Source organism: Halichondria panicea, chromosome 1 (genome assembly GCF_963675165.1).
Source record: "Halichondria panicea chromosome 1, odHalPani1.1, whole genome shotgun sequence".
In the NCBI taxonomy this organism is placed as follows: Eukaryota; Metazoa; Porifera; class Demospongiae; order Suberitida; family Halichondriidae; genus Halichondria; species Halichondria panicea.
Genome location: NC_087377.1, coordinates 10,458,078 through 10,481,533, shown reverse-complemented (window position 1 = coordinate 10,481,533; position 23,456 = coordinate 10,458,078). Strand labels below are relative to the sequence as shown.

At 38.0% G+C, this 23,456-nt stretch overlaps 2 protein-coding genes, 1 long non-coding RNA gene and 1 other non-coding gene across 6 annotated transcripts; 2 read left to right on the top strand and 2 right to left on the bottom strand.

The window, feature by feature from the left end:
• The first annotated feature begins 343 nt into the window (after positions 1 to 343).
• On the top strand, positions 344 to 508 carry LOC135330794 (U1 spliceosomal RNA). Its single transcript, XR_010392878.1, has one exon. It is a non-coding gene; the product is annotated as a U1 spliceosomal RNA (small nuclear RNA).
• A 122-nt stretch (positions 509 to 630) lies between these two features.
• LOC135345542 (uncharacterized) lies at positions 631 to 2,827 on the bottom strand. Of its 2 annotated transcripts, none has more exons than XM_064542967.1 (4): positions 2,299 to 2,827; positions 1,578 to 1,928; positions 1,362 to 1,409; positions 631 to 958 (listed from the first exon to the last, which is right to left on the bottom strand). In XM_064542967.1, exons 1-4 carry the CDS (start codon positions 2,378 to 2,380, stop codon positions 900 to 902), a joined length of 540 nt encoding a protein of 179 aa, XP_064399037.1. In that variant the 5' UTR covers positions 2,381 to 2,827; the 3' UTR covers positions 631 to 899. The 2 variants fall into 2 exon arrangements, with proteins under 2 accessions (XP_064399037.1, XP_064399029.1); XM_064542959.1 differs by having other exon boundaries at positions 633 to 958; positions 1,362 to 1,415; positions 2,299 to 2,823.
• Positions 2,828 to 7,092: 4,265 nt separating this feature from the next.
• Positions 7,093 to 15,984, top strand: LOC135345532 (uncharacterized). The gene is made up of 9 exons (XM_064542948.1): positions 7,093 to 7,244; positions 7,759 to 7,857; positions 8,080 to 8,400; positions 10,135 to 10,413; positions 11,160 to 11,248; positions 11,453 to 11,681; positions 13,048 to 13,104; positions 13,708 to 13,830; positions 15,624 to 15,984. Exons 2-9 carry the CDS (start codon positions 7,770 to 7,772, stop codon positions 15,812 to 15,814), a joined length of 1,377 nt encoding a protein of 458 aa, XP_064399018.1. The 5' UTR covers positions 7,093 to 7,244; positions 7,759 to 7,769; the 3' UTR covers positions 15,815 to 15,984.
• Positions 15,985 to 17,817: 1,833 nt separating this feature from the next.
• LOC135345522 (uncharacterized) lies at positions 17,818 to 19,126 on the bottom strand. 2 transcript variants are annotated; one of them, XR_010397751.1, is made up of 6 exons: positions 19,022 to 19,126; positions 18,919 to 18,971; positions 18,775 to 18,861; positions 18,638 to 18,720; positions 18,013 to 18,589; positions 17,818 to 17,946 (listed from the first exon to the last, which is right to left on the bottom strand). It is a non-coding gene; the product is annotated as an uncharacterized LOC135345522 (long non-coding RNA). The 2 variants fall into 2 exon arrangements; XR_010397752.1 differs by having other exon boundaries at positions 18,779 to 18,861.
• Between the last annotated feature and the right edge of the window lie 4,330 nt (positions 19,127 to 23,456).

Sequence of the window (23,456 nt, the reverse complement as noted above, 5' to 3'; positions counted from 1 at the left end):
CGTGGTGATACTGCTACTGTAGGAGAAGAAGACGCCCTGCATGGAAACATGTTGAGTGTTAAGTGAGCCAATATCCAATTAATTGCTCTCGTTTCTGAGATAGTAACATAATTATATGAACTAGATTGCTCTCTAATTAACAGCTATCAACCACTGCATGAATGCACATACACACCGGCTAAGAATGAGGTGTATATACTGTATCACTGCATCCACAATAAATATAATGACAAAATAATGGTAATTAACAGTATTCATGAGATGTGCTAGCGTGCATTACAAACCACAAGTAAGAGAGAGATTTCAGCTGACCTATAAAACATGAGCTACAACTTCTCTTAGTTAACTTACCTGGCACAGGGGATACTGTGATCAAGAAGGCAGTTCCCTCAGGTGGAGACTTGTGCATTGCACTCAGCCAAGTTGCATCCTGCGATTTCCTCAAACGTGGGAAATTTGGGTGCACAATTTTTGTTAGTGTGGGGGACTGCGTTTGCGCATCCCCTTTACAAAAACCAAACAATAATTGTATTAACGAAGCCATGCTATATTTTTTCTCAGCCTGATGTTCAGGTAATGTGTAGGTCACTCTGCCTACAAGTACCATATACATAAGATGTATGCTCTGACACCCTGCATGATATTGTAAGACATAAGATGTATGCTTATTCATATGCATGTAGATAATAATGTAGATGATTGTCTTGTATAAAAAGATCATACTCATTCATGGTTGAACAGAAAAACTCAATTCTTTTATAGTCAACAAGGACTGTATGAATAATTATGTGCACTATAATTATGATTATATAGACACTGTGATAATTGCTTCTGCATCAAGATAAAAATGTTCAGATTGGAAAAGGGGCTTGCTGGGACTCTTATAGGCTTTAGACCGATTATTCTGATGACTTTGTAGTTTGTGCTTGAGGAGTTGTTGTCACAGACTCATCATTGACTGTAAAGAAAAATTAAAGAGTACTCAAGTGGTATTCAGGCTATAGGCACAACATGTGGTTGGATAATTAAGTGGTTGGTAGTGAATTGGTCTATGAATCCAATTAAAATAAGTCAGTCCCTATAGATACAAATAAAAGTGCAATTGTATTTTTGATAGGCATATACATGCATTAAAGTCCCACGCAATAGGAAGAGAGTGCATAGGTTGTATTATCCGCTGTTAAAGGGGTGTTATAAAACAATTTGTCGTCCTGCGTGGTTTTGTACACAGTACACAGTGTGTACCTTTACCCTTATAAGACAAAGCTATCGTCCCTTTTCGTATGCACAATTGCATATATACATTAACTAGTGCATGGGCAGGCATCCAGTTTTGTCTAGTCTATATGCTATTTACACACCTTGTACTGTTTGATGGCAGTCAGGTACAGTCTTTTCAACATCCGGCACTGGAGCTGTATAGACAAAAGCGCATATAATAATATTAAACAGTTGAATAATGAGTATTATAATATAATTATTATAATTATAATATGGTGTGTATACACTAAGTAGTGGCTAAATTTGTGTTGTTAAGAAAATGAATATATATAGTCTTATATATTAGGATGGCTCACCATTTACTTTCAGCACAGAGTAGGAGCTGAAGTGGACTGTGTTCTGCCTGGTCTTAGGCGAGGCTATACACTGTACGGGGGTCTTGTTAAGGTCTATCGAATCCACTCGAATGCGCAGTATTTGCCAGAATTTTCCTTCTGTGCCGAGGGTTTCACAGGTATCATCTTCTTCGATAACTCTTGATGGGTTGCCATGTCGAATTAGTCGGCCTCGGAGGGTAGTATCTCCAGCAAACCATCTAATCCTGAAGTCGTCTTTGAATTCGCAGGAGAGAGTACAAGTGAAATTTGCCCATGTGTTCAATTCTGTTTCGATGATGGCTGGGTCAACGGCTAGTTGTATTGGAGCAGCTATATAGATAGAGAGAAAATAGTGCCAGAATGAATTCCATGCATTATTGCTACACTGTCATGCAAGTCAAGGTAAAAAATTAACCTGAGACTTTTGAGGAAGCTATAATTATGTATAATTATTATGCTTTCGTTAATAACTGACTAACAACGAAAGAAATTGTCTAATACACGTGCTTGCATGCCGGACATGTAGCTTAAAATTCACAGAGGGTGTTTCGCTTTACGGTTCTGCTAATTTAAAACCAGTTGCACAGAACTGTGAGCACAGTTACAACTCTGCATGCTTGTATGTTTGTGTCACAGATCGAAGGCTGTCCTCTATAATTTTTAGTATAGTTGCAAGTATAGTTAAACTATTATAACTCACCTGTAGTAGTGAATAGATTGAAAGTGCACAGTAGGAGAGTGATCATTTGTGCACTGAAGAAAGCTTGACTGATTTGTGACATCTTTGCAGTATTACTGATAAACTGTTGTTTATTGAAGAGTTGACTATTTGCTTGCTTGCTGTGTGTTGTTTCTGTTTGTTTTTTTCTGCCTGGTTGCCAATTTTATAGCTGTATATAGATCTAGTTCCAAAATTCCCCAACTGCAACTAGATCTAATTAGGATGTTTTCCTTAAAAGTGTTATTTCCTTATGTGTGTGTATGGATTCAAACATCCCCCTTATACCTGAAATGGTCTATATACCAACTATCCCATCTGTTTGCAGGCCCCTATAATTATTTAACTATATTGCTGTCATTGTATATATGTAAGCTCATTGCAACATCCAATATCTTACGTACTTCACACAATGCATGATGCACTGCAAAATCTTACCAGTGTTTACTTTCTTTGTCAGAGATGAAGTTCAACACATAAATTATACCGTATTATTATATCCTGCATGGGTTTCAAGAACCTGGTATACGGTATATACAGTATATATATACCTTCTTACTGCATGGTGTCACATTATCTAATTTTTGTGCTCATTCTATATGTGCCATTCAGTTTGGTACTATAATTATAGTAAACAATTATGACTCACTGAAACTTATCGACATGATATATACCATGCTGTATGTATTTGACTCTGGGCGCACTAATCCAATACTGTTAAGATGATCAAACCACACCCTGGAAACGTTACTGAGAATGCATGCATGCATGCGATCTTCTAAATTTAAGTTTCAGCGGTACATTATCAAACTATCCCGTACTCATACTCCGGCTAATTTGCAGACTGCATGGGAATTGTTTTGAATGATGCAATCTGACAGTGCAAACGAGAATTGGATATATGAACACCATCATGCACCGGGCATGTTGACTGTTAAACGACATGCAGCAGATGTGCTTGCAAACCGTGATAACTTTTAAGTTGATTGGGTGTCTTGTATGCATCACACAGTCTTGTATAATTTTATGATGTAATAAGCATCATACAGACATTGAATGTATAGCCTTGTTCATTTCCTGTTTGAACACATTCCACTGTATACAGTTAACGAGGGACAGCACAGTTTACCTAATCTTAATTGCCATTATAAAAATAGTCACATGTCTCAGCACTACAATGTCTTCTATTTACAAAGCTAAAAAGGAGTAAGGGAAATGATTTATCAACACTAGCTGTGTCACAGCTAATAATTCAGTAGCGGCAAAGTGCTATATATAGTCAAGCAATCATCCCACCTGTGAAATATTACACATGCTATACAGACAATTAAGAGCCCAAATACAGTCAATATAATAATTATTATGTATACATGCATCCAGGACTTGTGATGACATTGTTCGAGTTTGTTGGAGGGCTATACTTGTGATTTTGAAACTGCTTACATTAATGGAAAGTATTGTCTATACTTCTCCTATAAAGAGGAGTATGTTAAACTGATTGAGTTGCACATCCTGCTGCACATGCAATATATAATATTACTACACATTGTTCTCCCTCCTTGTTTGTGTCTTATGCGGTTTGTACGTTATTCCAACAATAATTTACGATTGCTATATCTGTGTGACAGTACCAGTATGAGGTAATGTTTCATTTCTCACCCAAAAAGTTTGGCACTTGTATACCACCTGCATTGCTCATATTACTTGGGAGGTAATTATTGTCTATTAAATGATTATTGGTCAAACTATATGGTATCACATCTCGATCACGGAGACCACCTATATATTACCACTTATAATGCTTATAACAAACTTTGTAATTAATTTGTATTTATTTTTTTGGATTTCCACATTAATTTTAATGTCTGCTCATACCAAACTGTGCATGAGACCTACTAACCTTATATATATAGAGGTGAGTTTGAACTCGGATTGGAGATGGCTTAGCCCCTCACAATAGAGGTACGTAGAGTCTATCCTTTAATATGCTCAACCAGTGCATCAACCAACGTCACTCACATTCAGTAAACAATCAATTAAGGTTTGTTTCAAGGAATATGTTAGCTTCGGTGTCGAATAAAAGCGAGCAAAATCTAAAAAGCTAAAATGCTTGAACCTGCACGTTGACCTAGATGTACACACGGCTTTGACTCGAGGCTGTAAACTCACTAAACCTCAAATTAACGCTGAGGGTTTACACTTCAGTGCTCTAGTTATTATAGCTAAAGGGTTCCCGTTGTTTGAATGTATAACGAGGTTCATACTCATTACTGTCTCTTCTGTTGTCAGTGCATAGAATTATACTATCCATATGCTTAACTCCTTCCTGTTGGGACTTTAATATTTCAGGTATACACAGTCGCCATGAAACCTTGGTGGCTCCATATAGATCTCTACATACCGGCGTAATTACCATGCATGTCATTTTTTTACCGGCCTCATGTGAATTGTTGTTTACTATACCGTATCTATAGGTACAGATTACCAATTCCTTGTCCTCACCTCCTCAGTGACAGGCTTATATAGGGATTCCACTGATGACAGGTAATTCTGACGTTGCCTCACATGCTCTGTTTCATACCAAATGTATAGACTCATTGTAATCTCTCCAATAGCTATATAGAGCATAGCTGATAATAATTTGAATGAACTGTTACTGAACTCTGTTTGTACACTTGCATATAACATACAATTATTGCTAACACAATTGGGCGTCAGTACAAAGGACAGTCCAGCCAAACAAAGAGCCTCTATAATGGAGGTTAAATTAATAGGTCCCAATTGCATGTTTCCCATTTCCCTACAAACCTACATCCTGTCTATATAATTTGGTCATTGGTTGTTCCCAAACAATGATGTCCTTTATTTATAGTTCATGGCTCATCACTGTATAATATTGCAACAGTTTAAATTCTTGTCTGCTGTACGTGTTTCAATCCCAATTGTATATGCATGATTTTGTAAGGTATACAACAAGCCATAATTGATAGTTAAACGTAGGTAAATCACCATAATCTTTACAGGCAGTGAGAATGCCCATGTACAGATTAGTGGTATTAGTCTTTGTTGTGGTCGCCACGGTGCTTGTTGTGTCCGTGGTAACTCTGCGACTGTAAGAGAAGACGACGCCGTAGAGGTATAATTATATGCAAAACATGTGCAAATCAGTGCCCCTCAGTATAATTATAATACATGTATTTTTATCACGTTTGAGTGTTAAGTGAATCGATATTATCCATTCCCTTTTGAGATGGTGATATGTACTAGATCGCTCTTTAATTAACAGGTGTATATGATGCATGGTATCACTGTATACAATTGATCATGTCGAGCTAGCATCACGCATTACAAACCACAATTATGAGAGATTTTAGCGGCGTGTATCGCAATCCATCATCTTACGTGCTGCAATGGCACAATATAGGGGGAAAATGTTACCTGTGTGGTAGGCCTGAGCTAATTGAATAATAGGCAGCATCTTGGATAATAGGCAAAATTAACCACAAAACACTATTGCGCATGCTCAGAATGGCTCTAAAAACAGGGAGATCATCTAAAAATTTTTAATTTGAAGTCTTCAAAGCTCCTCAAGCCTTACCTCAAGCACATCAAATCTCACAAGAAAGAGAAAGGTTGCAATCCACTGTAGGAAGAAAGAGATCTATATAGAGGACAAATTTATACTGTTTATTCCAATTTTTCCATGTGTTAGAAATTATTGTCAAAAACAGACTGAAAAACTTGAATAATAGGTGAGAGTTAGGCCGTGAAAAATTATGCTTGGAATAATTTTAGCATAATAGGTGTCTAAAGAATAATTGGGCGTCAATGTCCATTTTTGGTAAAGATCATTACTTGCATAACGATGTTTTCATGGCAAAAAATGGCTGAAGGTGAATCATGAATCAGCTGCCCTTTTAGTAATACCTAATTATGGATCAGTTCAATTCAGCGAGATAACACGATATATTAATTATGTCTTGAGTCAGTTGTGTGTTGTGTTTATTTCTACGTCTTAATTTTGTTATGCCACATTTTTTGGAGAATAATCGGATTTTTTATGAGAATAATAGGCACATTTTTCTAAGAATAGAACAATGAGTGAAAAATTTATTATCAGGGCCTAGTGAGAGTTTCTTGAATAATAGGGAAGGAAAGTGAGAATAAAAGATTTAAATAATAGATTGAATAATTAGCTCAGGCCTATATACTGTGTGGTTCATACATATGTAAGTGTTATTATTCATAGGTGCGCAGCATGCACAAGCGAGGTATATGGTAGTGTGTTTGTGTGTCTGTGTATAGCTATAGACTGCTACAGCTGCTCAAGAAAGAGCTTCTGTATTATTAACTTGGAATGCCATGCAGTATTTTCAGAAGAGTGCATAGCAAAACTTGTTCATGGAGTGTTGCTATACTCTACTTATTATAGTAGTCAGCTCTGCACTATAATTATAGTTAGAACGCTAGCTATATTGGTAGAACAGACACATAATATATATCAATCACTGTACCCGTTTCGAGAGGGCGTTAACGTCACACTTCTTGTCTGCATAATTATAATATGTGTTTGTGATCGACTCTTTGCTTGTGAATTTAATAAAGATCTAGTGTACTGAAGTGAATATCAATGCAAGCAAGGAAGCAAGGTGGCAGTATTACAGTCAACCTTCTGATAACTTCACTGCATGCAGTAGTATCTAGGAGTATTACCAAGCTAATAAATCTATTCATAGCTTTAGGATGGCAAAATCATTAACATTCCATAGAGGGAAATTTAATAGCTGTTGATTTTTTGACAGGTGCATGCAGTATTTATTGAAGAGTTGACTAGATTCTATATAATCTATAATAAAAGCCACTCCAACAAAGAACTTAGTTTTCTGTCCTGAATTCTCAGAATTTTGATGAGCTGTGTTGTTTTGTAGGTAAGTTCTTTTTCAATTGTTACTGGCCGTCTGGCTGAATGATTAATATAGGTATCAGTATATACCTGCCTTCATACTAGCCCTATATATATATGCAATATATAACGTATATAAGCCATGCATGGGGCTGCTATATAATTATAACTATATAGGTTAAAACCTGGGCCGGCCCCCTCTTATATACATGCATCTAATTTCAGCTGGATGCTGTAATAATATGTTACCTTATAATACTAGTCTGCAGTGCCTATAATTATATAGTAACTGTCACTCATGCCTGCATGTTGTTCAAACAACCCTCTATATATGCATGCATAATTGATAACAGGCCGTAACATAACATGTTTTACGCACTAAAAACTGTATTATACGTACAGGATCTATAAGCAATTTGTGTTATCATTCACAGATAGTCTATAACTATGGTGGGTCGTTAATGCAGCAACCAACATCTTACCATTACCCCACAGTTCATGCACTGCAAAAATTAATGTTTCGGCATATCTTTTTGCAGGTTTTATTCAGATGAAGTTGTTTGCAGTATCCCTTTCTAAAGCTGGTGTCATAATATTATTGCTTCTTGGGTTCATTACATCATGTTTCAGTCAGTTTGGTATGTCTAATGATTGTTGCTTCTAAGAAGCAAATACTTCCATTTGAAATGCCGCAAAAATCATGTTTCAGTGACTTTAATAATTTTTTTATACTGAAAATGAAAAGCTATGTAATTTTGGCAATAATTATAATATGAATATACGTTGCAACGCTTGCACTCAAACTTGTATCTATATACTGCATGTATGCATGTACTGATGCTGTGTATACGTGCATGCAGACTTGGAAGGCACGTTCACACCACACCCTGGAAACTTCACTGTGGTCCTTGGAGAGAATGTTACCTTCTATTCAACCTTCAGCGACACATCTCCTTATATTGAACTATCGTGGATTGTTGTTTTGGCTAGTGGCACCCGTTACGCCTCTTCTAGTCCCAGCGACGCTGCTAACATTCGTCAATTGGGAATTGTTTTGAATGATACAGAAAACTCTCTAACAATACCGGCGAGAATGGATATGAATAACACTATTGTTGTACGACATGCTGATGATGGACTTGCAAGTGCATTCAGCTATCATGGAAGTCTGACAGTTCTAGGTTAGTCTGTTTTAAGCGTCATATAATATTATACAGGTATTATTATACATGCATTATGCATGATTGATTTAATTCCCACGAACTACATGCACACATGCATGTGAACAGATCCACACACTGTCCATGCACGTTGAGCACAGCACCACAGAGTTGGCGCGCCATGGAGCTTTGTGTGCGGCATAATGTACAACTGTTAATAAGACATTCTTACTAAAAATGGTCATAATTATGCCACAACATGCACCGGCCGCCAAGTCTTCAGTTTAGATCCCATTGTTAGATTGAGACTATATATAGAGTATCAAAAATCCTGACTTATTGTGCTATTGAATGCAATACTATAGTCTAGTGTAGATCAAGTTGTATTGATAAGAACAATAAGCAGCTATTGGATAGCTATAGTTTAACATCAGTAATAACATGCATACATTGTCCATGAAGTTTAATTAAACAACAAGCAGTGGCGGATCCAGTGCATGGCACAAGAGGCACGTGCCCTCCCCCCTGTCTTGCTAGAAGACCAGTGATCACTGCAGATTCGCTCGAATAAGTATAGAGTAGCAACACTCGGTGAACAAGTTATGAAAATGCTGCAATAGCAAGTAGGCATAATTCGAGAACAAAGCATTATTTTGCAATTCATGAATTGAAAGCACGACTAGAAGCCTATAGAAACTCTTATACTTGCACTTTATTGATTCTTGAGCAGCTGTATATAGCAATCTATACACAGACACACAGACAGACACACACAACACACTACTGTACACCTCGCTTGCGCATGCGCACCACGGCATAATTATACAGACAATGTTTTGACATTGTATACTTGACCCAGGGGCGGATCCAGAAAAAGGGGGGGGGCAAAATTTTCACAAAAAAAAGGTCAAGCCCAATCAGTGTGGTTATGACTATATCGACATACATAGTAGCATAAATGCGCATGAAGTCATATCTTACTCTTCAGCTTCAGAAGTATCCTGTGACGTGGCTGCTCTAAGCCACACCCACTTAGTTGAAAGTTGCAAAGAGTGAGCTAGAGTACACAGATCCTCCGCACTAGAACGCTAGCTATTGATAGCTGCAAGAGTGAGAAGAGAGCTGCAGGCTCTGCTGACATGATGCAGCCATTAATTTTTAGACTTGAACTGTTGGCATCCATCGTTTTTAACAACAATCATTACCCGCTCTTTGAGTTTCCCTGTGATTCTGGATTTTGCCTGCATGCAGCAGAATTAATTAACGCATCATGATAAAATAATGTGTGTATAAAAGCTATATTAGTATACATAGGTATAGCTTTATGTTATGTATAGCTTTGGCATCTCCACCGAGGCATCAGCACCCGCGGTACTTTCTATACTGGCTTTGTATAATATTATAGTAGGCACGTCTTCTATATAATTTATGTGCTGCATCGATTTTAGTTACTCGGACTTTTTGAGGGTTTTAGCGGTACAGAACTGAATCAATGTAGAGCGCTTAGGTGCAGCCGGCAGTATTTTTCTCACAGAGAGGCATGAGCTCATTTGTCAGGCTTAATTCCTACCACAAAAGGCAACTAAAATGTCAGAGCCCATACATTTATACTGGGACACAACGTTTTTGCGAATAAGTTAAACTTACCAGTATCAATAATAAAGCGGTTGATAAGTGTTGCTAAGGCGGCTTACTGGTTTTTAAAAGACAACGCTTCGAATTATTTAATGAATGTATAATTATTGGTTCTTACAGGACCCCCCTCCCCTCCTGAGCCGGTGATAACAGCTGTCAACAGCACCCTCCTCCACGTGAGCTGGCCTCCGCCCTTCACCTGGACCAACCACTCCATCACACACTACAACATCACCCTCACCAACACCAATGAAGGTACTACACTCTATTGGCATAGCAACGAGACGAGCTTCCCGCTGAGTGGGGTGGGAGGATGTGATGTGCTGGTGGTGAACGTGACAGCTAGTAGCGACATCGGGGAGGGGCAAGTAGGACAAGTCACAGGGGGATTCCCTATACGTGAGTGAGGTGCATGCATGCAGCTGTGAGGTTTCAGCAATATTATAAGAGCGTATTTAAAGTTAACTCGTATTAGCATTAATTGATTGTCACCTATAAAGACGCCCATAATCATCTATATGTCGGGAAATAATTCTCATTGTACACACAAGACACAATCACAACTTCCTGCGGCTCAATACAAGTACCTTAGTAGTGGCTTGAAGTTTATACCACAGTGTACCTCCTTCCTGTCTGCGTTATAATTACATGTACATCTATATTAGATCAATTTACAGGCCTATGGAAGCTGTGTAATTTATTATACATACATCAAAGGAATATGCATAAGGAGTAAACTCTACTTATAATAAGTATAATTATAGGCATGCACTGTTTCTAGCTAAAACACTAGAGCTATAACCAATGGATCTTAGAATGTTTCAAGTAGACTGTATAGACGGAAAAGTGTATGCTATAGTAGCCAATTAGATTAGCAGTCAATTAAAAACTGATTACTATAAGTGTATAGGCATGCCAACCTAGGAAGGAAACATTCCAAACACTTTAGGTTCACTCTCCTAGAGATGTATCTGACTTTTAATTGATTTTTCACGTGCTCTCAGTTTGCACAGTGTTAAAACAATATTAATTTTGTACATCTATATAATAGTAATCAGAAGTTGCTGTAAAAGTTAACTCTGCTTTATTGAGATGCTCTATATACTTCTAAGACTATAAAGCACTCACATTATTGCGCAATGCAGCACCTGCACAATTTGAGCTGATGGATTGCAATACATGCAAGGTCACTTATACAAAGTACGGCAGTCCAATGTATACCATCAGGTTCAAGGTACGTACGTGATACCTAATATCGAATTACCTGTGGTACTGTAACCATGCGGGAAAGCTGTACGTATTAAGTGTCACCTGTATGCATTGCTTAATGTTTTCAAACCGTGCTACGTTATTATAGTTATTGACTGGTTGACTAGTATTATGGCTTATAACCATGCTCCATCTTTACTATTTAGAATTTCCTCACATGCATTTACAGTTGCCTAATGTCTGCTCGTACCAAGCCGGGTCATATCAAGTGTGGCTATACGGACATACCACCATTGGAGACGAGTTCAAACTTGGATCAGAGACAGCTTACACAACCAGTGACACCATCCAGCCCCTCACAATAGAAGTGAACTCTATCCTTATGCTCAACCACTCCTATACTATTGTGGTGACAGTCAGTAACATTGCTGGAAGTACATCAACCAACGTCACATTCAGTAAGTAGCAGTTATAATGGTCTAAGATTATAAGTAGAATCACTCTTAATGATCTTTGGGGAGATAGGCTAAACACAATATTAAGGCATTAATACCATGCGCTCAGGTCCCAATGCAAATAAACATTATAGTTCTGATCAGTGCCTTCCCCTTGATTGTACAATTAAAGTTCATAGCTACAATATACTTGTTGCTCTTTAATTTGTTGTGCATGCAAGGTACCATACAACAGTATAGGGCTACACTGCATAAGACAGTATAGGCCGGGCTACTGCTTTTAGAGGCAGCAGGAGTGGTCCTGGCCGGTTTCCCGTCCCTCGATTTATACTTACTCTACTTACACGTTTCCCTGTTAGAACATAGGTAATTAGGTGGTCATAATGGAATGCCTTGGTGTGCCCAAGGTGGTATATAGTGTGTTTGTGCATGGAATTGCAAGTAATGCCTCATTTCTGAGTTATACCTAGTTTTGCTTACTTGGAATGCCATGCAGAATAGTGTGTAGCAAAACTTGTCCATACAGTGTTGCTGCTTTACCTAGTAGTTACCTCTGCACTAGAATGCTAGCTATTAGTAGCTGCAACAGTGAGGAAAGAACTGCAAAGATGCTTAGTCTGGGTTGGGGCCAGACCCTATAATCTCTCGGGGGCAAAATCAAGGAGAGCTGGGATTAGGTGTGGAGACTCTTGCAGCATTTTTCCGTGTGCTCTATCAGAATTTGGATAGAGCCAATGAAAAATGCGAATCGTATATGTCATGTGATTTTTAACTCAATAAGTATGGAACTTGGATAGAGCCAATAAAAGGCGAGTATTGTCTAAATTTGTGCAATAATTGAAAGCACACACAACTGCACTGTCAATCCTATGTACAACCTACTGGTTGTACTAACCTACTGGTTGCACTAATACTAAAGTCTACTCGTTCTTTAAACCTCCAACATCACAACTACGGTATTACTAGAATGTTTTGCGAGCATCAAACATTTGCGAACTTTGCGATGGTTGATCAATTTGCAAAAATAAAATCCGCAAAACCTAAATTATAATTATTACTACTCACACAATCCTTGCCAGAACGCAATAGTTAGATAGCAAAGGGTCAAATTTTCTGCTGATTTGGCTCACTTGCAAAGGTTTTTCAGCAGCAAAATATTCTAGTAATACGATATTCCATGCAAGAGCACATGCAAAATGTAAAATGTATTCAACTGTATACCTGTGTGTATATTTAATTTAGCTTTATCTATGGTGCATTAGCTTCATTAGTAAGATTTGACGCCTCCACTGAGTGAGGCATCAGCACCCGTGGTGCTTTCATTTTTCTATCTGTTTTATTTACCTCATTTGTTCATATTACCATGTAGGTACCGATTACCAATTCCCTCTCCTCAACTCTTCAGTGACAGACCCAGAGAATCCAGGTAATATATATATTGATTATGTGCACATCCAACACTTACTCCATTTTTGTACCTACAATAAGCACATAATAACTAACGTTGTTGCATGCATGTGCTCCAAGGTGCTTTGAATATATTCATGATCAGTATTACCATGAGTACATAATGAGTGTCGAACTTACTATATGAGTACAGTAACACTGTGTGCATGGAAAGTAACATGACATAGCATGAGCTGCATGACGCGATCGATATGACTCATTGTGACGCTACTCCGCAAGTTGGTGCAGTTTAGCACAACAGTGTTACTGCACTCGTATAGTAAGTTCGATACTCTTTCTATATACTGGTATTCAACTGTTGTTTGAACCTCTGTTTGTGGTTTGTATACCATTCCATTGCTTTTCAATGCACCGTTTTAACTTCCTCCGCTCGTCCAAAAAATTTTTACTCTTAATTTTTACGTCCCAACAAACAGCATCCTCTTTTAATTGTCAATTCGGAGTACGTCCTTTATTTTATATAAGACTTTACTGTATTTTGTTTTCAACGAATGACTGCTGATCATTTCCCCATCGCATTGATACTTGTTACGTATCTGTTACTTATCTTCTTTCTATGCAGGTGGTGTAAACATCCCTGTACTGATCGGTGGTGTTACGATAGCTGTTATTGTGGTTACCATGGTGCTTGTGGTTTTCGTGGTGGTGATACTGCTGTTGTACAAGAGAAAAAGACGCTATGGAGGTATGCAAAGCTTGCATGCAGAACGATAGGTTATAATTTTACCCGTACATCATACAATAATTATTATCGTGTACTTAATTATACATGGGACGTGCTAGTGTGCATATACAAACCACACATAAATGAGACTTTATCTATAAAAAAATGGGGCACCATGCACTTTCTTCGTTATTTATTAGCTCAGAATCCAGCAATCTGATTGGTCAGTACTGAGTTTTATATCCCATATTAACCTAACCTAAGGGTTGACTACTAATTATGGTTTATAAACAACCAATACCGAGGGCGTAGCCCGAGGCTGAGGTTATTAATTACTAGGCAATCGGTCAATAATTACTGGACATCACCTAGGATACGGACTGAATCAGTAAATAAATTCTCATAAACCTGTAATGTTCAAGTTCACACCACAATTATAACTTTATGACAATGAAGAAACTTGTTTTGGGTAATAACATAGTATAAGTTCTTGTTAGAAGATGTTTCAGATGCTGAAGTTAAAGTTTGGAAACATAAATTCTTAGCTGTTATTCTAAAAAATGAAGCAAACAGGTTTTTGGACATTTCCTCGAATGTCAGGCCACTCAATTGCATGATGCATATGTTGGAATAACACCCCCATGCATGGCTGTTCAATCTGTACTCGCACCATGCTGTTGTATATCTGCAGTTGTATACTATTATATAGGAATACACTCTTCTCCATTTCTCCTGCATCGTTTGTCAACGAGGTGCAGATGCACGCACTTGCTTGGAGGTGCATGGGATACTATTTATGCTGCTTGTAGACGATCTCATTTCATACGCTTTGAGCCAGGTACAACAAGTGCAAAGAGTCTTATCACTCCTTGGCCTTGTCCTGTTGTTGCTAGCTCGCCCAGCTCCAGCTCCTCCTTTGAAAGCTATATATGCGCATGCAGTAGCCAGCTCCGCCTCCATATTTACTTAGAGGGTGGGGTCTATTGGTTCGGTCTAAGTATTTTTATCTTCATGCAGGAAAGCTTGGAAAAGAGTTTGTCTAGGCCTCGGTCTATAGGCCTAGTTCAGCGTCTGCATCCATTTTCGTTCCTTCTAAAGGTTAATGCAGTTTATTGTGAGACTGCCTAATGGTATCAGCCACTGCAGTAGACAATTCTGAGTCTGGGCACTGGCCTCGGTATTTTAATGTTGCATGTCACTACAAACTATTCATTTTATGTCAAATCACCTTATAATGTGCTAAGCATGGCAGTAGGGGTTCATTGTGGCCCTATGCAGTGGCATGGTATTGTTTGATGGTTACTGGGAAAGTGGAATATACCACTGGTCAATGAGAGTGAGATCAATGTACAAAGGCCGAACCAGTCAAATGATTTTTACACATACTATTTGCACAAACTTTCCCCCTCCCCCAAATTTTCGTGTATCGTATTACTAGAATATTTTACTGGTGAAAAACCTTTGCAAATGAGCCAAATCAGCAGAAAATTTGACCCTTTGCGATCTAACTGTTGCGTTCTGGCAAGGATCGTGTGTACATTTACTTGTACTAATAATTTATGTTTTGATTGTTGCGAATTGGTCAACCATCGCAAAGTTTGCAAATGTTTGATACTCTAGCAAAAATTCTAGTAATACGGTACATAAACTGCACTGTAGACATTAATTTATGCCTTTTAATAATGGTTGCCAGCAATTACAATGTGAAACATTGCACAACTGAATTAATTCAATGCATATAATGTATCGTACGTGTTATTTAAGTATACAACATAATTATGACATCACAATCATGCATGCACACACATGTACAGGTTCCAAAAAAAGCGCTGAGGAAGTAAATTATAACTACAGCATTAAAAATCACAATGAAACGTTTTCTGTTGTGTCTCAGTTAAAAAGAAATGATTCAGAAGCATATGAGACGGCAGGAGACAAACCTCACGTCTCTCCCCATCTGTATGATGAGATCACCCAAACCAAACAGCTAGCAACAGAGCTATAAATTAAAACAGGGACATTGCGAATGTGTATGCATGTATAATTATACAGTTATCAAAGTTTACAACTGTTTATTTTTCCTATAATTTTATACTACTGGTGTTCTTTATAATTATGAATGTGTGATGTGTTGATGGTTGAGATAGCCTGCATGTGCAGTTTTACCAATTTACCATATAAATTCTGACTGAGTGTGCCTATATAATAGTTATAGACTGAGTCCAAGGTCTCTATGGGGTTTTGAGACCTGAAGGCCCGAGGCTGTAGCATCTCGAGCGTAGCGAGGGTGCTACTAAGGGCGAGGGTCTCAAAACTCCATAGTGACCGTTGACGAGGCCTATAACTGGTTTAGAATAGTGCTAAGCAAGCTAGGCTATATTAACACAAAGAAGACTCTGAAACCAAGAGTTTCTACAAGCCTCAAGCAACGTTAAAGCTTTGCTCTGGCTAGTCTACATAAAAAAACTCACATTGATGAAGGCACCGGCAGTTTCTGTTTCTTGAGAATCACGCATTGCAAATAAAAAGTTGCTATTGTCATAGTAGTTAGCTCTGCACTAGAGCACTAGCTATTGTAGCTGCAAAGCGGCACTGCAGAACGCAAAACTTTAATTTTTAATGATGCACTGTATCATCGTTACTATGACTTCAACATAAACTGTGTGATGTTGCCATGTTCCATACAAGTTAATCTTGACATCATCTTGCCTGTAGGCATAATCAGTATAATAGACCTACTTAGAAGACCTCAGGTCCATAAGTGAAATAATGGACCTCTCAGTGACCTATCAGATTGCAGTATTACTACAAGCATTTTCTAAATACACATACTACCGCCGCATGACCTAGATATAATTATAGCTATCACATAGAGCTTGCATGAAATGTTAATCGTTTATATGCTAATAAAAATAAGGGATTTGTAGTATGCATTGCATAAAATAATAATACTTGCACGTCATAAGGCATTCTCGTAATTGAATCTCCTAGCTCCAGGACAATCTGATTATAGGCCCTAGCTGATAAATAATTATTTTGCCTTCTTTAATTCTTGAAAATGTGCCTATTATTCTCATAAAAAATCCGTCATAAAAAGTTCAAAAAATGCGACATATCAAAATTAAGACGTAGACATAAACACAGCACACAACTGACATGCACACAACATAATAATTATAATCATGATTCTCAGTGTTATCTTGCTGACTGAATTGAACTGATCCATAATAAGCGCCGACGAGGCTTGCGTGGCTCGTTAATTAAAAGACATTTCGTCAAGACGAGGGGGAACCTGCTAAAGAAGAGCCATTTATTTATTTTTTGTCAATCATTTGTGGCTGAAAGCGTGCATGTCTCTGTTAGTATAGCTGTGTTGTCAGTAGACAAGACATACGTACATGCATGCATGTAGTTATCATGTGTACGGGTCTTCTTATCAATCAAAACCAGTGGTCGACAAACAAAAATCGACCATCAGAATCACATTTTCAAGAATTAGAATCACAATTAGGGCTTTCGGAAAGACCATCGTTGATGACTCAATCGTTGACGTGAGTGTGATATCATATAGACAGAAGAGAAAGGGATTGGCAACGGAGTGCACGTCCGGTACCATCCGTGTTTAAATTCGCCTCGAGGCTAAGTTACTTCTAACGTGGAGTCTAAACATGAATAATTCATGAGAATTTTTTTTGCCGTCCGTAAAAATAAAAAATCTACAATCAGTTCTACTGCTAAACATCAACTTCACCTCATTTGTGTGGTCATTGGGACTTAGAATACCTTTAATTGATCTGATTGGCTAAAAAATTAGATTACATAGAAGCATAATACAAGTTAGGTACTTATTCTACAGGAAGTGGATGCATATTCTACAGGAAATGGGCGAGTAAATGGCAGTAAACCTCCGAGGACGAGGGCGAAGCCGTTCACATACAGCCTGTAAACAGCCCGTACAAACGGCCTGTATTCTGCACTGTTCTCATGCACAATTAATAAGCTAGTATCATGCTTCAAAGGTCACAATTCAAAGACAAAGAAGACAAGAAAACAACAAGATATTAATTGTTCAGCTATAATTATTATATAATATGTCTCTCATTATCATGTCCGTGTCTTCACATCCCCACAGTCGCACTGCAGATAAAAACAACCAGTTGAACCGTATGTTAACGCTACATAAGTATACTAAGTCTAACTTACTGCATGTATTTATATTTGTCTTGTTTTTGTGCAGATGCCGTACTTGTTCGATTTAAAGTGACACTTTTAAATAATTACGAAGTCAGAGGTCGTTTCTTTTGGAGGTTGAAAAATTATGTTGAAGTCCTGGTGTCGCATATTTAGAGAGTCGCATCTAATTGGAGATTATTCTAGTCCTCGATTATAGGCCGCTTAATTACATTGTTTCTTGCGGCCTGGATTCGAGGCTGTGGTTTGACCTCTATTTAGGACGCGACATAAAAAAATAATTGTGAACGCTGCAATCGCTATTTTTAGAGGTCAGAAAATTGGAAAAGATCGAGGGTGTCGCATATTTGGAGGGTCGCTTTAAATCGAATAAGTACGGTACACAAAGATATACAGAAAAACAGTATGATTGTGTGTTGTTTCAGCGCATTAGAGTGTGTTAAATGGATGTCCCAAATTTCAACACTATATAGACTCTGAGGAGAAGAGACTGGGAATTATACAAAAAATACACCACTGCTTACCGGCGTACTATAAAGTCAGTGAACAGCTTAAAGGGCCGTTTTTCATCTCCGAGATAGCTTGCCAGCTGTACACTATTAATACTTATTCACATAGATTAAACTAAGTTGCTTACCAGGCAATTGTTGCATTCTCTTTATCATTCGTCTAAAAACTCACATGTATAATGAATTCTAGAGATGAAAACAATTAACAAATCTGGAGAAGAGATTGGAGATTAAAAAAAGAACACACCACTGTGAATAATCTTACCGACGTAGTATGAAGTCAGTCAACAGCTTGACATTATTACAATGTGTTGTACAAGGGCTCTTCTTCATCTTGGAGAGGGGTCGCAAACTGTACACCAATGCACCACTATTCACACAGATTAACAAACTTGCTGAATTTTCTTACCAGGAAATTGTTGCTTTATCTTTAGTTTATTCTTCTGACAACATCTATAGTGTCTATAGAAGCAATAACCCATCACAAAACACAACAGAACAGTGGCACTTACGTAATTAGTCCAGACTTCAACTCGGCAGCATTATCTAAAGTCAATTTGATCGCGTGTTATGTGAATGCTAGGGAATGAGATTAGCAAACCTCTTCAACACCTCTTATAAAGATTCAGACGGGAGCCTACGATGAAGAGGATTATTTCAAAGAAGCAAAACGAAATGTTTACCTTGTAAAATTTCAAAAGTCCATAACAACGTGCAAACTTGAATTTATAAACATACAACAGAGGTGAAATTACAGACCTTAGCCAACTGCACTAAGGCCAAATTCACTACAGAGCTAAAAAAACTAGCTAGAGTACAACAAACTGCTATGAGAAAGTTCAGTAACTGCTATAATAACATATGCTGCTACATGCAGCTTCACCTTTTTCTGTTCACAGGTAGACTAATAGTAATGGACTGCATAGTCCTCTTCAAGTTGTCTTTTTGGACCAGCAGTTCCTCTTGTGCATGTGACGAGCAGCAGGATTTTTTCTCAGAGCTCTGTCTCGTTCTCATTTTGTATTCAGGTGACTTCATCCCTGCCCCAAGCTAACGCATGCGCATAAGCTACAGCTGTCAACAGCCTGTGTACAGGACGTGGGCTAACGTCCTGTTTACAGCCCGTGAGAACAGCCTGCATACAGGACGTGGATGGGCTACATCCTGTATACAGGCCGTTCACGGGTCCTTAACGGCCCATTTTCAACTAACGGCCTGAAACGGACGCGTGGATTTTTGGCTGTGATAGTAACATAACCTTAACTATATCATAGGTGCTATAGGAACACAAGCATGAAAAAGCCTCTGATAGAGGCTCTGTGTACCTCTAGCTACTTCACGAAAATCAAGATCATAATTATTTTATTCACTTCTAAATGATACCTACCATCAGGGGGCATGCGTTTAAGTGTTGGAGGGGTCTTTGAGAAGTATAGGCATTAGACACAATAAGTTTCCCTGGTTTTCGCGGGAGTTTTAGGGCGAAACACCGATGGTTTCAGGCCCATCTATATCTGCACAGAGAAAAAAGACGTGCTAATTTAGCACGGAAAACCGTGCTAAACGAATGTCTCCAGTTTTAGCACGTTTGCACATGTGCTAAACAACCTGATGTGCTGAACCAGCTGTGCTGATTGTATTGTGCTAAATCAATTTCAAACATTAAAAACAACAATACATCAATACAGTATTAAAACAAACGATGAGGATGTACAAAAGTGAAAGATTTTTTTAAACATAGTTAGCAAGTCTGCACTCAGTTCACTGCAATTGTAAGATACTGCCTTTGACTTCTCAGCATTACACCTGCATGCGTGAAGTAGAAAAATATGTCACATAAAGCCAGTAGAATTATAACCAAGTATAAGAATAATTAAAGTGCGTATAGATTAGGTACATACCAACAGTCATAGCATAAACAAAGTATGCATTGCAATAATGAAACTTATATTATGGGGCGAAATAAGAAAAGCCTTTGCTGTGATCCATGACAAATGCTGAGTGCATGGAAAAGTACATGAGCCAAAAGCAAAGAATTGTAGCTACAGAAAGAGTCCTATAACACAGATAAGACCAAGAGGAAGAGTACGCTACTCGAATAGACTGTACACAGGAGGCAAACTCACTACTGCATGTAACCACAGCCACTTGAGATACAACAATAATAATAACAATGCTGATAAGAAAAAGCAATGAATAAAATTAGTGGTAATCATCACCAGGAGCCCATAAATTAGAGAAGGAGCAGCTGACTACGGGGATCACGTTTCGTAAGTGGTTATGACCGCATTTCCATATATGCATATATGCAGAGTCACTTAAGTGGTTTAATTCATACACGTGTTATACATAATACAGGGCTGCGGTTTGCAAGCACTTAGTCGCTTCCAAACAAGGAAGTGCGGTTTCACCGGCAATTACGAAACGTGATCCCCGAGTATACGTTGAAGTTAGCCGCTCCTTCTCTTATTTATGGGCTCCTGTCATCACTAACGTTTATTCATCCATTCATTGCAGATTAATTTAAAGATTTTACAGTTTATACAACAGCATGTGGTTGTGACGTAGGTTAGACAGAATGCTTACTACGGTTAGTGGAGTTGTATACTCTTCCTAATGAACTCTTAGTAAGACTTTTTACACAATTAAGTTTGCGAGACTATGATAATGCAAATGAGTTCTTGTTGTGCTATTATAGAGCAGCATCAATATTCGGGCCCATCAATTATCTCGTATAGAGAGCAGATTGAGAAGTTGTCTTCCATCGACAATACTCGTTGTAAGGGCTAAACAACACCAAAGCTTAATACGAAAGTTTAATTAAACTGTGTTGTCCTATATAAATATATCGATAGAACTGTTAGCTTAAGAGGAACAGCTACAGCTGCAAGGCTGGCAGACAATAATTATGCTACAGGTGGCAGTATAGATTTGCTTTAATTAGGAGGGTGTGTGGCAATCGAAAATCGTTTTGCGCACAAGGAAATTTGGGATTTCCGTTAGCAGCAATTTTTAACAATAATTATTATGAACTTACAAAGTGGTAAATATAAAGTCCCCGTTCCGTTTACATACACTGATACAGCGCAAATTAAACATTAAAAAGAACGCTCAAGTAAGAGCTTTTTTCTGTTGTTAAATTTACTTTGGCCACCCATCCAGCTATAGTTATCACGGCATTTTGCAGCTTGCTAGCTTTGCTATATACATGTAAGTTAGCTATTTTAGCAGTTATGCTAAGATAAATAGTGCAGTGAATGGTGCGTTCTATTTCTTGGTTAATCCTATGTAGAACTATAGGCTTATATAGCTAAGCATAATTTAGCTGGGTATAACCATATTATTATTATATGTTACTAGAGGATTGTCGCTTTGCATTCAAAAACACAGCACACCGCATTTGTAAAGTGCAATGGTATATAGCAACGGTACAGTAAAATACGCTTTTAATACAGTACTATCAAAACGGAAACGTATTACGTAAACGGAATGGGATAAATAATTGACCGCTATATAATTATAGGCAGATAACTATACTTGAAAGGGAACTATACATCAGAGGGGCTTTAAGTCAGATAAGTATGGTATATTGTTGCAATTGTGTTTTTGGGCAAAGCCAATAATTATACCATTAAATTAAAACATTGTGGCAATACAGCAGCATAATAATACATACCTCCAATTATGTTGATACTTTATAGTGGTGTGGTCATACAAGGGTGTCCAGTATAATGCTCTCTCCAACACGTGTCACTTTCAACATCATCCTGCAATATTTTTTTTCACATCAATTCTTATAACAATAATTAATAGTACATCCAAAAAAGTACGACCACCATTTTGAAGACGTGAGAGGAAATTGGGTGTATTTTTGCGAATGGCATGGTTTTTCACTCTGTGATTATGTGGCAGTTGGCGTCTGATTGTTGTTAAAAACGATCGATGCCAAAAGTTCAAGTCTAAAATTAATGGCTGCAAGTCAGCAGAGCCTTGCAGCTCTCTTCTCACTCTTGCAGCTACCAATAGCTAGCGTTCTAGTGCAGAGCTAACTACTAAGTAGAGTAGCAACACTCAGTGAACAAGTTTTGCTACGGACTCTTCTGAAAAGGCTGCAATGGCATTCCAAGTAAGCAAAACTAGGCATAACTCGAGAACAAAGCTTTATTTTGCAAATCCACAAATAGCATGCCAAGAAAACATGACTAGAAGCCTATAGAAACTCTTACTTGCACTTCATTGATCCTTGAGCAGCTGAAATAGTCTACACACACACACAAACACGCTACCGTATACCTCGCTTGCGCATGCGCACCGAGGCATAATAATTAGTTGAAGCTATCTATCCTAGCTAGCTGTAAACGCAGTGCCGTGGCATCCAAGTGAAAATACACACACAAACAAACACACTTACTATACCGTCTTTCTTCTAATTACGGCGCCACTAAAGATTTGCAGTGGCGCACAAATAGAACAAGAAAAAACCATAATTCCAGTTTAGCACTTATAATATTATTTAGAGTGGTGCTTAGTAACGTAGAGTACTATAGTATAGCTGTTTCCACGAGGCTATCAGATCAGTTGTACGTGTAGCCTCGAATTAAGAATGCGTCATTTTTTTCTAATTATGTAAGCGCTAGCAACTTGGCGCTTAAGGCATTACGAAACCATTGGATAATTTATTTTGTGAACTTGGCCCTTCAATTAGAGTGGCACTGTAATTAGAAGAAGTTATTGTGCTATGAAACTTGGGCAATAATTATATGCTTCAATTGGTCTCCACTTTGTTTGAGCCCCATTCAACCTTTTACTTGCTTGTCCTTCCTGCATATTATATTGTAGAGTTATTACAAGGTGTCATACAGGATTTTAAAGTAGAGAGGGAAATATAAGGCATTCTTTTAAGCTAAAAAAGTCAACTGCATGTTATTTCAATACCCTGGTTAGTAT

Excerpts from the sequence above, each read along its gene's own strand:
- LOC135345542 (XM_064542959.1), bottom strand. The coding sequence starts at position 2,380 with ATGTCACAAATCAGTCAAGCTTTCTTCAGTGCACAAATGATCACTCTC. Across the intron at positions 1,929-2,298 it reads CAATCTATTCACTACTACAG|CTGCTCCAATACAACTAGCC; the intron begins GTGAGTTATAAT and ends CTATCTATATAG. Across the intron at positions 959-1,361 it reads CTGCCATCAAACAGTACAAG|TCAATGATGAGTCTGTGACA; the intron begins GTGTGTAAATAG and ends TTTTCTTTACAG.
- LOC135345532 (XM_064542948.1), top strand. The coding sequence starts at position 7,770 with ATGAAGTTGTTTGCAGTATCCCTTTCTAAAGCTGGTGTCATAATATTA. Across the intron at positions 10,414-11,159 it reads CACAGGGGGATTCCCTATAC|CACCTGCACAATTTGAGCTG; the intron begins GTGAGTGAGGTG and ends TGCGCAATGCAG. Across the intron at positions 13,831-15,623 it reads GAGAAAAAGACGCTATGGAG|GTTCCAAAAAAAGCGCTGAG; the intron begins GTATGCAAAGCT and ends ACACATGTACAG.